Source organism: Oncorhynchus kisutch, linkage group LG25 (genome assembly GCF_002021735.2).
Source record: "Oncorhynchus kisutch isolate 150728-3 linkage group LG25, Okis_V2, whole genome shotgun sequence".
NCBI classification, from domain to species: Eukaryota; Metazoa; Chordata; class Actinopteri; order Salmoniformes; family Salmonidae; genus Oncorhynchus; species Oncorhynchus kisutch.
The window spans coordinates 34335557-34350206 of NC_034198.2; the positions used below are offsets into that span (position 1 = coordinate 34335557).

Sequence of the window (14650 nt, forward strand, 5' to 3'; positions counted from 1 at the left end):
CTTGATATTCTGATTCTATCATTACAGAACATAAATTAACAGGTTTTCAATGCAAGGTCATAGTATGATGAAGGACCTCATAGATAAATACCCACCACACTCAAACTTAACACCTTGAGATGTGATTTTGCTTTGAGGACCATTTTGAAAATGCTTTTAGATTACAAATGATGAATTTGTTCAAAGACTCCCTCAGTATTCAAAGACCCTTCTTTTGTATTACAGTATGTCTACAAAAAATAAGATCCATAAATCTCAAATGGATGAGGACCTTAGTAACTCCAACGGTTTAAGACAGTGTTCAGAGAGTTTATTTCCTTGTTCATGTGTCTAATCAATCTAATCATTCATCAATTGTTCATTTTTTCCCCTCCGAATGTAGTAGGTAGGACTTTGGATTCATAAGGAAGTGAAAATGAAGCAGGGAGAAAAATATCCTCCCTTGACAAAATGTTTGCTCAGTATACAGTGACGCACTTCATGACCTTTATACAGTATCACAGATCATTCGTCACTTTGGCATAGAAGCCTAAATGTCCCTGTTGTCCACTCAGCAGAATTAGAAAGGGCATTATTATGTCTGTCATGCCCCACGGCTGATACACCAGGTCTAAATTATACTATTACAGTCAATCACAGCCATCTATTCAACTTGAACTTTGAAATGACACACTATTACATAACCACCGAGACCTCCCAACCCCAAGGTGACACTGCATGTGAATCACCATGTGAATAACCCCAAATAAAAGGTCAAGTGTATTATGTTCCTGTTCAGTGTCAAGAAATAACGTTACAAAAGGTTTACTAGACCAAGCCTATCCTTAGGTTTGTAGGCAGTATTGGTCATCATTTGCCCTATTGGCCATAACTCATATACTCAACTGTTTTAAATGCCATAGATTGGCTAATTAATATAATTGAATTGGATATGTTGGTTGGCGGTTGCATGGTTACCTGATATTTCTGTTTATTCCATAATCAATAAACCTACACAGGCACAGAGTAAACAAACATTTGAGTCAGCTCTTACTGCATGCATTCATGTGCATGCGTGTGGAGAGAGAAAGAGAGCGAGGGAGGGAGAGAGTTTGGGCTAGGTTGGGCGAAGAGAATGATTTCCTCCACAGCTGTGTTGGGGAAGATGGGGGGGGGGGGGGGGGCTGGAAGTGGGCGGGGGGGGAATGGTCTCATAAAATTTGAGGAATGTTATACATTGCTAAAAAGGCTTGTTATCGACGGCCAGGAACATATAAGTTGGGTTCAGTGATCAGGAAAACCTAAAAGTCTGTTGGAAAGTTCAGAACGATTACCTCTTGATTTAGTCAACTGATCAACTCAACAGTTTGGTAAGCTACAATTTTATCTGGATCCTTTTATGTCTCAATTTCTTCCCTTATTCACTAGCTCAGAAAGCATCTCTGCATGGAATATTTTCTGAATCCTGAATGTGTAGGATGTTACAGCCAGATATTGCTTCAAACCATTCCTTTATGATCCATCTCATCTCATTCTCCTCCCTCTTCCTTACGAAACACTTGAGCAGTCTCACCCACAGCCAAATGAAAGTAGACATTGTGTAAAACTTTTTTTCTCTCTTCCTCCCCCTCTCTCTGCTTTCTGTTAAGCCCCTAACGCATGTCCCATCCCCCAGTATTCTTCTCCATGCTCTCTCTTCTCTCATGTCGGAAAGTAGCTGGGGTCGCAGAACAAAACCAGCGATGTCCTTTTTCGTAATTCAACTGACTGACATTCAACATGAATAAACTAAATGAACCTGTAGTGCACGATGGCAACGTCCTAATCTGCTCTGTCTTTTCTTTCTACCTCGCTCAAAAGTGTTCATTTTCTTTAAATGTTTAAATGACAGATTCCATTGTAAGCACGTTTCTGTGGCCCTATCATACTCCCGCCCGCCCAACCATCCCCACACCCACCCATCTCCCTCATGTAAATATCTCCCTCCAGTTGTGTAATATTAGTTCATCTACGCAGTTCAGGCAAGCCAGGTCTGTAACTATTTCACTACTTTCTATGCTATACATGTACAGTATCTATCTGTTAAATATGCTACAGTTCAATTATTTGTGAATTTGTAACAAACAGGTTAGGCTCTCTTATTAACAAAGCTTAGATTAGAATGTTTACATATGTCACAGACAGTAATCCATTTCAAATTCCATTTGAAAGTGATCATATTATCTATATCATAGGTTCTATGGTTCTCTGTGCAATTTCAGTGACGTTTTTTTGTTGATGTTGAACTGTTTGATGAATATTGCAGTTCCCTTCAGAAGAATAAAAATACATTATATTATCTGACATTAGTTAGTTTTGAGTTATAGGTTCAGACCTAGTATTCAATCTCAACCTTATTATATGTGTTTTCAAAACACTAAAAGCTTAGGCTATCTTGTTTTGATGAGGCATATAGCATCTGGCTGGCTACACCTTACAATCCGCGTATCAATTTATGACTTATGATGGTTGTCACATGTAGGAAAGATGAGTTCTGGCGTTGTTTTCAGATGGTTCATTTGTTGTTAAGGTCTTTTTGTGTTATGAATATCATGTCATTTTGAACTTTCACCCAGATCTACACTCCCTATGATTGGGGCCTGGGCCTTTACAAAAACATTTTAAATTCTGGTTGCTTTAGGTTTGCTTTGCAACTGTTCTAACACTGTTCTCACGTAGTTTATAGAATAATTAAAACCAAACAGGTTTATGTTCATTTATTTTCATCACAGCTGATCTGCTGTATTTTAAGGCCCTCTCCTGGTTCTCTGTCATGGTATTATCAATGTTGTTATGCCTACAGTTTGTTCACTATCCTTCAACAGATGATCATGGCGGACTGCAATAGCATCGAATAGTCCCCACGATATGCAACTGTTGAGGGAAGTCAGGAACCAATACATGCAGTCAGTCAGGAAAGCAAAGGCTAGCTTTTTCAAGCAGAAATTCGCATCCTAACTCCAAAAAGTTTTGGGACACTGTAAAGTCCATGGAGAACAAAAGCACCTCCTCCCAGCTGCCCACTACACTGAGGCTAGGTAACACGGTCACCACTGATAAATCCATGATAATCGAACATTTTAATAAGCATTTCTCAATGGCTGGCCATGCCTTCCTCCTGGCTACTCCAACCCCGGCCGAGATCCCTAAAGATTGGAAAGGTGACGCGGTCAACCCCCTCTTCAAAGGGGGTGACACCCTAGACCCAAACTGTTACAGACCTATATCCATCCTGCCCTGCCTATCTAAAGTCTTCAAAAGCTAAGTTAATAAACAGATCACTGACCATTTTGAAAGCCACCGTACCTTCTCTGTGACCGGCTAAACGATATCATAACCGCCATCGATAAAAGACAGTACTGTGCAGCCATCTTCATTGACCTGGCCAAGGCTTTTGACTCTGTCAATCACCGTATTCTTATCGGCAGACTCAATAGCCTTGGTTTTTCTAATGACTGCCTCGCCTGGTTCACCAACTACTTTGCAGACAGAGTTCAGTGTGTCAAATCGGAGGGCATGTTGTCCGGACCTCTGGCAGTCTCTATGGGGGTACCACAGGGTTCAATTCTCGGGCCGACTCTTTTCTCTGTATATACAATGATGTCGCTCTTGCTGCGGGCGATTCCCTGATCCACCTCTACGCAGACGACACCATTCTGTATACTTCTGGCCCTTCCTTGGACACTGTGCTAACTAACCTCCAAACGAGCTTCAATGCCATACAACACTCCTTCCGTGGCATCCAACTGCTCTTAAACGCTAGTAAAACCAAATGCATGCTTTTCAACTATTCACTCTCCGCACCCACCCGACTAACATCACCACCCTGGACGGTTCCGACCTAGAATATGTGAACAACTATAAATACCTAAGTGTCTGACTGTAAACTCTCCTTCCAGACTCACATTAAACATCTCCAATCCAAAATCAAATCTAGAATCGGCTTTCTATTTCGCAGCAAAGACTCCTTCACTCACGCCGCTAAACTTACCCTAGTAAAACTGACTATCCTACCGATCCTCGACTTCGGCGATGTCATCTACAAAATAGCTTCCAACACTCTACTCAGCAAACTGGATGCAGTCTATCACAGTGCCATCCGTTTTGTTCCCAAATCACCTTATACCACCCACCACTGCGACCTGTATGCTCTAGTCGGCTGGCCCTCGCTACATATTAGTTGCCAGACCCACTGGCTCCAGGTCATCTATAGGTCTATGCTAGGTAAAGCTCCGCCTTATCTCAGTTCACTTTTCACAATAACAACACCCACCTGTAGCACACGTTCCAGCAGGTATATCTCACTGATCATCCCTAAAGCCAACACCTCATTTGGCCACCTTTCCTTCCAATTCTCTGCTGCCAGTGACTGGAACGAATTGCAAAAATCGCTGAAGTTGGAGACTTTTATTTCCATCACCAACTTTAAACATCAATTATCTGAGCAGCTAACCGATCGCTGCAGCTGTACATAGTCCATCTGTAAATAGCCCACCCAATCTATCTACCTCATCCCCATACTGTTTTTATTTTATTTACTTTTCTGCTCTTTTGCACACCAGTATCTTTACTTGCACATCATCATCTGCTCATTTATCACTCCAGTGTTAATCTGCTAAATTGTAACTATTCGCTCCCATGGCCTATTTATTGCCTACCTCCTCATGCCTTTTGCACACACTGTATATAGACTTTATTTTTTCTACTGTGTCATTGATTTGTTTACTGTGTTAATGGCTTGTTTATTGTTTACTCCATGTGTAACTCTGCGTTGTTGTCTGTGTCACACTGCTTTGCTTTATCTTGGCCAGGTCGCAGTTGCAAATGAGAACTTGTTCTCAACTGGCCTACCTGGTTAAATAAAGGTGAAATCAAATAAATAAATGTCGATGAACATGGCGTCCGACATCAGTCCAGCAGGGGGAGAAGGAGGGCCACATACCATTATGGTGGGAGGAAGTAAACCACTGCACCGCTTCATCAGAGGCGAGCCAAAGAGTACTGGGGTGAGACTGGAAAACAGACAACTGATGTATTCATTGTTGCCAAATACTCCAAGGAGTCACTGCGGACAAACGCTGTGAACATTTTATTTTGTGTCAAATGTTTGTATTTATCATTCGTTAATTTAGTGTTAGCACTTTCCATTACATCACAAAATAAAGTGGTAATAGCATGGTTATAGGTAACATAACAGTAATCATAATCAAAACATTATTTTACCAGATACCTCTTCATTTTTGTGTAAACATATGATTATTTCGTTGTCTTTGTTCTATTTCCCTGGTTGGTTAGACTGCAATGCTGCTATTTATTCTATGTTCCTGGTTGGTTAGACTGTAATGCTGCTATTTATTCTATGTTCCTGGTTGGTTAGACTGTAATGCTGTTCTTTATTCTATGTTCCTGGTTGGTTCGACTGTAACGCTGTTCTTTATTCTATGTTCCTGGTTGGTTAGATTGTAATGATGTTCATGGGATCATCACTCTTCATCTTGGGGATTCCAATGAGGCTGGATACACTGATGTCCTCTGCTGAGACTTTCACCCCTTTTTGGCTAGGAATCCTGGTACGCCCTTCTTGTGTGTGTCTATATAAATCTATGATACTGACAATCCAAATGTCTTAACATGACATCATGCCTTTCAGTCCTAAAAACCCTTATTTCTTAATCTTCCATTCAATGATATCTTTCAAACCTTCTCCCATGACAGTTTGGGCATGTTGTTGAACTTATAAACCCCCTCCCTCTGCTTTGTGACAGTTCATCATCTCTGGGTTGTTATATGTGCTCACAGAGAAGAATCCTTCAAAACAACTGGTGAGTGTTCATGTTTGCATTCCACAGAGAGATCTCTTTTTAGTAACTTTTATCAGATTAAAGAAAAAGGAAACCTCAAACTGCTCTTACGTATCTCTAACGGCCTTCGTCAGAGCTTTTGTGAGTTTTTTTTAAATTAGCACCCTTATGTAGACCTGGCCCCACCCACATCCGTTCCACACATGGAAAGAGGTTGGAGGCGAAGGAAAAACAAATAAGTGCTACCAAATATAACAATATGCATTTCATAAATATTCAAGTAAAGTGTGTAAATAAGACGTATTAAACACGTCTGTAGCATAGCACGTCCTCATTGTGGTTTTACAGACGTGTTTAATAGACGTGTTTAATTTGGTAGCACTTATTTGTTTTTCCTTCGCCTCCAACCCCATTCGATGTGTGGAACGGATGTGGGTGGGGCTAGGTCTACCGAGCAAGTTTTCATTAATCATTGGGTACATCGTACGAAAAACATCAGAGTAATCTTAAATAGGGGCATAATTCCTGTTCAAATCACCCTCCAGACATTATTTCCTAAATGCCTATGTATGTTATGTTGTGAATTTGAACATGAGCAGTGAGGTTTCCTTTTTCCTTCATCTTGTTCAACTGTTACCATGCACCTGCAAAAAAGATTGCTCAGATGTGCGAGTGCCTTTTGAATTTAGTAACTTCTACCAAAGAAAAGCGTAAATTAATGTCAAACCACAGTTCCTCATCCCATTCTGTTTTTCTTATTAGACATAGTAAAACCCACTGTGCAAAAGGTAAATAGTGTCAATTTTCAAGATGGTCATTCTTTAGGACTGTTCCCAGACCCTGACAACAGTTCATCACTATGTGATTGCCACTCTGTACTTCAGTCTGGAAGTGTCAAGCAAATTAATGCCAATTAAATGTTCTGTTAACCTCATGTTAAAGTGCCTTGAAAGAGGCTTTGTCACAAAGTGGTTGTAGTTCTTTCACCACTTTATTTGTTCTCACCCTGTAGGTGACAGCAAGCCTGGCCCTTAGTATCATCTCTATGTTGGGGGTCACAGTGGCTTTCTTTGAATTCCTTAAAGGCATCGTGAACATTCGGCAATCATATGACTACTATGATCATTACAACTATGACTACAACGCCACAGAATCTGGCAGAGTTGTAGTCCCCTGGCGTAAACAACATTTGGTATGTTTTGTTGCTGTTGTTATTGTTGTGATTCCGGATCACTGTTATCTGGATCAATTATTATTAGAGCTTAGGAATTTGCTTCATCACAATCTCTTTTAAAATGTAATTAAGAAAGGATAAACATCTTATAACACATCTTTAAAACATCTGTAACCTTTCTCATTCTGTCTAAATGAAGATACCTTTCATTCTCTGCTCTCTCTCATCATCACAGTACCAGTTGATCAGCCTTGAGGCTGTATTTATGTACCAGAGCTTAGTAGGCATGGTGGTCCTAATTGTGATGACATCATTTGCCAGGGTTGCCCTGCATTCCAGCAAGACACAGGTAAAGTACTGTGACAGACTTTAAAAACGGAGCTATATTTATTGTGACCTGAGGCTTGTAGACTGTGGTCAGTATGCCAGTACAATTAATCAAATACATTTTGGTTTATAAGTGCCCTACAGAACCAGACATAATCTTATCTGCAACTAATGTTATTACAGTGTAAGTTTATATACAATACAGTGTATATAATGCTTTTTTGTGTGTCTATCTCATGCAGGAATGCCTAAGATAAACTCTGTTCTTTCTTCTTTACAGGCAGTTGTGGTAATGCAAGATATACCATCACCAGACTGAATAAAGAAAACAAGGCTTTTCTGACTGTCTCTGCCGTGATGAATAGATAGAACATTTGGACTTGCCCATTGATATGAAATAAATGTATTCACAAATATGTAGAACATTTCTTTAAATCCACATATATGGAATTGTCTTTGTATACACTCGTCTTTCTATACACGTGTACTTAATAAATATAACATACACCACCAGTCAAAAGTTTAGACACACCTACTCATTCAACGGGTTTTCTTTATTTTTACTACTTTCTACATTGCAGAATAATAGTGAAAACATCAAAACTATGACATAACACATATGGAATTAGGTAGTAACCAAAACAGTGCTCAAAGTAGCCACCCTTTGACTTCATGACAGCTTTGCACACTTTTGGCAATCTCTCAACCAGCTTCACCTGGAATGCTTTTCCAACAGTCTTGAAGGCGTTCCCACATATGCTGAGCACTTGTTGGCTGCTTTTCCTTCACTCTGTGGTCCAACTCATCCAAAACCATCTCATTTGAGTTGAAGTTGGGTGATTGTAGAGGCCAGGTCATCTGATGCAGCACTCAATCATTCTCCTTCTTGGTCAAATAGCCCTTACACAGCCTGGAGGTGTGCTGGGCTCCCAAGTGGTGCAGTATTCTAAGGCACTGCATCTCAGTGCTAGAATCATCACTACAGACCCTAGTTCGATTCCAGGCTGTATCACAACTGGTTGTGATTGGGAGTCCCATAGGGCGGCACACAATTGGTCCACCGTCGTCCGGGTTAGGGTTTGGCCATGTTAGGTCATCATTGTAAATAAGAATTTGTTCTTAACTAACTTGCCTAGTTAAATAAAGGTGTACACAATCCTATTGAAAACAGATGATGGTCCCACTAAGTGCAAACCAGATGAGATGGTGTATCGCTGCAGAATGCTGTGGTGGCCATGCTGGTTAAGTGTGCCTTGAATTCTAAATAAATCACTGACAGTATCACCAGCAAAGCATCCCGACACCATCACACCTTCTCCTCCATGCTTCATGGTGGGAACCACACATGCAGAGATCATCCGTTCACCCACACCGCATCTCACAAAGACACGGCGGTTGGAACCAAAAATCTTAAATTTGGACTCATCAGACCAAAGGACAGATTTCCACCTCTCTAATGTCCATTGCTTGTGTTTCTTGGCCCAATCAAGTATCTTCTAGTTATTGGTGTCCTTTGGTATTGGTTTCTTTGCAGCAATTAAACCATGAAGGCCCGATTCACACAGTCTCTTCTGAACAGTTGATGTTGAGATGTGTCTGTTACTTGAACTCTGTGAAGCATTTATTTGGGCTGCAATTTCTGAGGCTGGTAACTCTAATGAACGTATCCTCTGCAGCAGGGGTAACTCTGGGTCTTCCTTTCCTGTGGTGGTTCTCATGAGAGCCAGTTCCATCATAGAGCTTGATGGTTTTTGCAACTGCACTTGAATAAACTTTCAAAGTTCTTGACATTTTCCATATTGACTGACCTTCATGTCTTAAAGTAATGATGGGCTGTCGTTTCTCTTTGCTTTTGAGCTGTTCTTGCCATAATATAGACTTTTGCCAAATAGGGCTATATTCTGTATACCACCCCTACCTTGTCATAACACAACTGATTGGCTCATATGCATTAAGAAGTAAAGAAATTCCACAAATTAACTTTTAACAAGGCACACCTGCTAATTGAAATGCATTCCAGGTGACTACTTCATGAAGCTGGTTGAGAGAATGCCAAGAGTGTGCAAAGCTGTCATCAAGGCAAACACTGTCTGTTTTGGTTACTACATGATTCCATATGTGTTATTCCATAGTTTTGATGTCTCCACTATTATTCTACAATGAAGAAAATAGTGTTTTTTTAATATGTAAAAAACTGGAATGAGTTGGTGTTTCCAAACTTTTGACTGGTACTGTAAATTGCTCAATTAGGGCCTATGTAACAGTATAAGAAAATATTCAAAAACACATCTTTGTATTTTCAAAATATACTTCACTTTCAAAATTAAACAACATCCATGTAGTGCAATAGAAAACGAACATGATCATTATAGAGGGTTATTTGTTTAGCAAAAACACAGACGCATGAGCAGCTATGGGGCAAAACAGACGGGGTTGACTTAGATTGTTGACAACATGTAAGCTATATTTTACTCTCCAATGTTTATTGAAAACATAAATACATTTGCACAATGAGCACTTGCTGTCTCTCAAATCATTGTTACAGTTGTTGGTTAGCAAGCTAATGATGTTTAGCCATATTAGCATTGACATGAAATCGATGCCTCTCTTTGTTCGGGCGGTGCTCGGAGGTCGACGTCTCCGGTCTTCTAGCCATCTCCGATCCATTTTTCATTTTCCATTTGTCTTGTCTTGTTTTCCCACACACCTGGTTCTCATTTCCCTCATTATGTGTTGTGTATTTAACCCTCTGTTTACCCCATGTCTTTGTGTGGTATTGTTTATTCTGTTCCATGACTGTTGCGCTGGGATATGTTAACCCGTATTGTTATTTCGTGTTCACTTTGCCGTGTGCTTTTGGTTCGCCTAAATAAAAGGCTCCGTTGGCTACCCAATATCTGCTCTCCTGCACCTGACTCCCTTACAGCCATTTACGCATACCTGACAGAATACCACACCCATTATGGAGTCAGCAGGAGCAGGTACCTATGGTAACGGAGTCGAGGAGCGCGTCCAGGAGCACATGGCGTTGATTCACCATCTCGGCACCGCCATGGACCACGTCTGTCAGACGATGGATTGCTGGAAGAGACAGGGAGGTCCTTCAGTACCTCCTCCAGCACAACAGGGGTCCTCACTACCCGTCCCTCCTGTACCCGGTTCCAGTGGGATGCGTCTCACCCTTCCTGGAGAGTATGATGGGACGGCGGCACGATGCCAAGGCTTCCTACTACAGCTGGACCTCTAACTGGGCACCGTTTATCCAGCTCCTTCGGGAAGGGACAGGGTGCCCGCCCTCATCTCGTGCCTCAGGGAGAGCTCTGGAGTGGGCCAACGCCATGTGGGGAGAAGGAGATGCGGTGTTGGATGACTTCACGGAATTCACCCAGTCTTCGACCACCCGCCCGAGGGTAGAGCGGCTGTTCCACCTGAGGCAGGGGACGAGGAGCGCCCAGGACATCGCACTGGAATTTCGGACCTTGGCCGCGGGAGCGGGATGGAGCGACAGGGCCCTCATCGACCACTACCATTGGAGCCTGCGCGAGGATGTCCGTCGGGAGTTGGCCTGCAGGGATACCACTCTTACCTTTGACCAGCTGGTGGACATGTGCATTTGAATGGATAACCTGCTGGTCACCCGCAGACGTCCAGAGAGGGCTCTGTCGATTCCATTTCCCAGCATCACCGCTCTGGTGCCTATGGAGCTGGGAGGTGCTGAGCACAGGGAGACCGGAGGAGGGGCTTTCATGTGTCCCATCTGTGGCCATAGAGGTCACACTGCTGGTCTGTGCCACCTCTGCTGGTCGGTGCCGTGTTGGCTCCTCTAGGGTTCGAGGCAGCAGGCAGAGCACTCTGGCGTCACCCCAGGTGAGAAGGTACCATTCTCACCCAGAGCCCTCTGTTGCACACATGTTACTTCATAGGAGCTGTGCTCTCTCAGTGCTCGGGTATGCCACCGAAGCTCCGCCCCTGTGCTTTCTTCTCGAGGAAGCTCAGCCTGGCGGAGCGAAACTATGACTTGGGGGACCGGGAGTTGTTGGCTATCGTCAAGGCTTTGAAGGTGTGGAGACATTGGCTTGAGGAGGCTAAACACCCTTTTCTCATCTGGACTGACCACCGCAATCTGGAGTACATCCGTGGGCGGCGAGGAGACTGAACCCTCGCCAGGCAAGGTGGGCCATGTTTTTCACCTGTTTTGTTTTCACCCTTTCTTACAGAGTTAAGTTACACCCCTTACCCATTCCACATCGGCCATGGTCACACCTGTCGATCGATTTCCTGACCGATCTCCCCCCATCACAGGGAAACACCACGATCCTAGTCATTGTGGACCGTTTCTCTATTGTCCTACCGTCTCAATCCCTCTGCCCGGTCTCCCTGCGGCCCTACAGACTGCAGAGGCCTTGTTTTCGCACATCTTCCGGCACTAAGGGGTGCCTGAGGATATAGTGTCTAATCGAGGTCCCCAGTTCACTTCAAGGGTCTGGAGGGCGTTCATGGAACATCTGGGGGTCTCGATCAGCCTTACCTCGGGTTTTCACCAGGATGGAGAGAGTTAACCAGGATGTGGGTACATTTCTGAGGTCCTATTACCAGGACCGGCCAGGGGAGTGGGCAGCGTTCGTGCCCTGATCAGAGATGGCCCAGAACTCGCTCCGCCACTCCTCCACTAACCTCTCCCCTTTCAGTGTGTATTTGGGGTATCAGCCGGTTCTGGATGCCACCCATGTTCACCTTCAGCGTGCCGTGCTGCGCCAGAAAGTTGTCGCAGACCGTCACCGTAGTGAGGCCCCGGTGTTCGTACTGGGGGACCAGGTCTGGCTCTCGACCCGAAACCTGCCCCTCCGCCTGCCCTGACGGAAATTGGGTCCGCGGTTTGTGGGGCCATTTAAAGTCCTGAGGAGAGTGAACGAGGTATGTTACAGGTTACAGCTTTCCCCCGATTACCCCATTAACCCCTTGTTCCATGTGTCGACTTCTGCTTAAGTCGATGCCTCTCTTTGTTTGGGCGGCTATGCGCACGTTAGTCTGTTGCGCTGGGATATGTTAACCCGTATTGTTATTTCGTGTTCACTTTGCCGTGTGCGCCTAAATAAAAGGCTCCGTTGGCTACCCAATATCTGCTCTTGTCACGCCCTGACCATAGAGAGCCTTGATTCTCTATGGTGGTGTAGGTCAGGGCGTGACTAGGGGGTGTTCTAATCGCTGTATTTCTATGTTTGGGTTTGAGTACGGTTCCCAATTGGAGGCAGATGGTTATCGTTGTCTCTAATTGGGGATCATACTTAAGTTGTCCCTGTTTCCACCTGCATTTGTGGGATATTGATTGTGTATGTGCTTGTTGCACCACAAGTCACATTTCGTTGCTTGTTTATTGTTTCACTTTTAATAAAGATGTGGAACTCAAATCACGCTGCGCCTTGGTCCGTCCATTCTAACAACCGTGACAGCTCTCCTGCACCTGACTCCCTTATAGCCAATTACGCATACCTGACAATTATGGCTAAACCCCGCCTATTTCTACAATTTAAATCCTAAAATCTGATTTTAAACCTTACCTTAACCCTACCCTACCTTTAACCACACTGCTAACTTTATGCCTAACCCTAACATTGAAATTAAGACAATCAAGTACATTCTGTTACCATGAACACAAGCACCATCAGGAACCTGTTCCTTCTAAAGCCATTACTGGTACTTTTAAGACAACTGGGAACCCTCCCCCCCAAAAACGAGGTCAAATCATAACATAATTGAATTTCAGGTTGGAAAGTCGGAGCTCTAGAAAGATGCCAGAGTTTCCGACTTCAAATTCCTAGTTGGATGACCTTCAAAACAATTTTACTAGTCGGAATTCATATTTTTTTCAGAGTTCCCAGTTGTCTTGAATGCATTGAAGTCGGAGATTACCAAGTTGCGAGTTCCCAGTTGTTTTGAACACGGCATTAATATCATAAGCACTCCTCTGTAACCACAGCATACCTGTCCATCTAGCCTATATCGGCTACGTAAAACCAGTTCCGGAGTATGCTGTCCCTGCATGGCACCCTGGCCTCACTCAAACCCTGACTACTCAACTGGAGCATGTCCAGAAGATAGCCTGCAGAATAATTCTGTGTTGGTCCTACACCAGCTACCGGGAAGCCCTCGGAATCATGTCCTTGGAGAGCAGACGGGAGCGGGAGCAGATCTGCCTGACATTTGCTAAATCCCTGTAGACTGGCTCCCCCCAACCAGACAGCAGAAAACTGGACAGTAGGCCTAGTGGTGTGCGTGTCAGCGGTTTGTTAATCCGCACCCCATCTGCAACCGCCTGACTATAGTCCTATGTGATAAAGTGAAAATCTGAGGCCTGCACCCGACCCTAATCCGCTAATAGCCTATAGAAAATGGCTGTAGGCTACTGTCAGAAATGGTTGAATTGGTCTGATTTAGATAGGCTAACAGGGCTATAAATATATAAATATATGAATGAGCGAAGGCTGTGCGGCATAGGCAAGATGCAGTAGATGGTATAGAGTGCAGTATATACATATGAGATTAGTAATGTAGGGTATGCAAATAATGAGATAAAGTGGCATTGTTTAAAGTGACTAGTGATACATTTATTACGTCGAATTATTAAGTACTGGCCTCCTGGGTGGCGCAGTGGTTAAGGGCGCTGTACTGCAGCGCCAGCTGTACCACCAGACTCTGGGTTCGCCCAGGCTCTTTCGGGCGGCGTTCGGCGGACGACGTCACCGATCCTCTAGCCATCGCCGATCCACCTTTAATTTTCCATTTGTTTTGTCTTGTCTTTCCACACACCTGATTTCAACTCCATCATTACATGTTGTGTATTTAACCCTCTGTTCCCCCCATGTCCTTGTCCGGAATTGTTTATTGTAGTGCTTGTGCACATAATGCTGGTGTGTAACGTGTTTTGTTTACCAATTGATTTATTGTTCTGTTTACGGTGTTTTTGTTTATTAAACAGCGCCGTTGTAAATCATTTTTTGCTCTCCTGCCGCCAGTACGCACCCCCTACAGGAGCCTTATTTTCAGATTAGCTTTGTTACAATAAATTTAGCCTCAGGATATATGGTTTCCAGTTTACATAGAGTCCAGTGAAGTTCTTTCAGGGCCATCGAGGTGTCTGCTTGGAGGGGTATATACACGGCTGTGATTATAATTGGAGAGAATTCTCTTGGTAGATAATGCGGTCAGCATTTGATTGTAAGGAATTCTAGGTCAGGTGAGCAAAAGGACTTGAGTTCCTGTATGTTGTTATGATTACACCACAAGTTGGTGATCATAAGGCATACACCCCCACCCTTCTTCTTACCAGAGA

At 43.4% G+C, this 14650-nt stretch overlaps 1 protein-coding gene across 2 annotated transcripts; it reads left to right on the forward strand.

Annotated features, from left to right (window-relative positions):
• Positions 1-1181: 1181 nt before the first annotated feature.
• LOC109888675 (membrane-spanning 4-domains subfamily A member 15) lies at positions 1182-7851 on the forward strand. 2 transcript variants are annotated; one of them, XM_020479843.2, is made up of 7 exons: positions 1182-1349; positions 4830-5024; positions 5478-5588; positions 5784-5840; positions 6832-7011; positions 7229-7342; positions 7601-7851. In XM_020479843.2, the coding sequence occupies exons 2-7, from the start codon at positions 4902-4904 to the stop codon at positions 7637-7639; spliced, it is 624 nt and encodes a 207-aa protein (XP_020335432.1). In that variant the 5' UTR covers positions 1182-1349; positions 4830-4901; the 3' UTR covers positions 7640-7851. The 2 variants fall into 2 exon arrangements, with proteins under 2 accessions (XP_020335432.1, XP_031660816.1); XM_031804956.1 differs by lacking the exon at positions 1182-1349 and adding an exon at positions 1911-2009.
• Positions 7852-14650: the final 6799 nt, after the last annotated feature.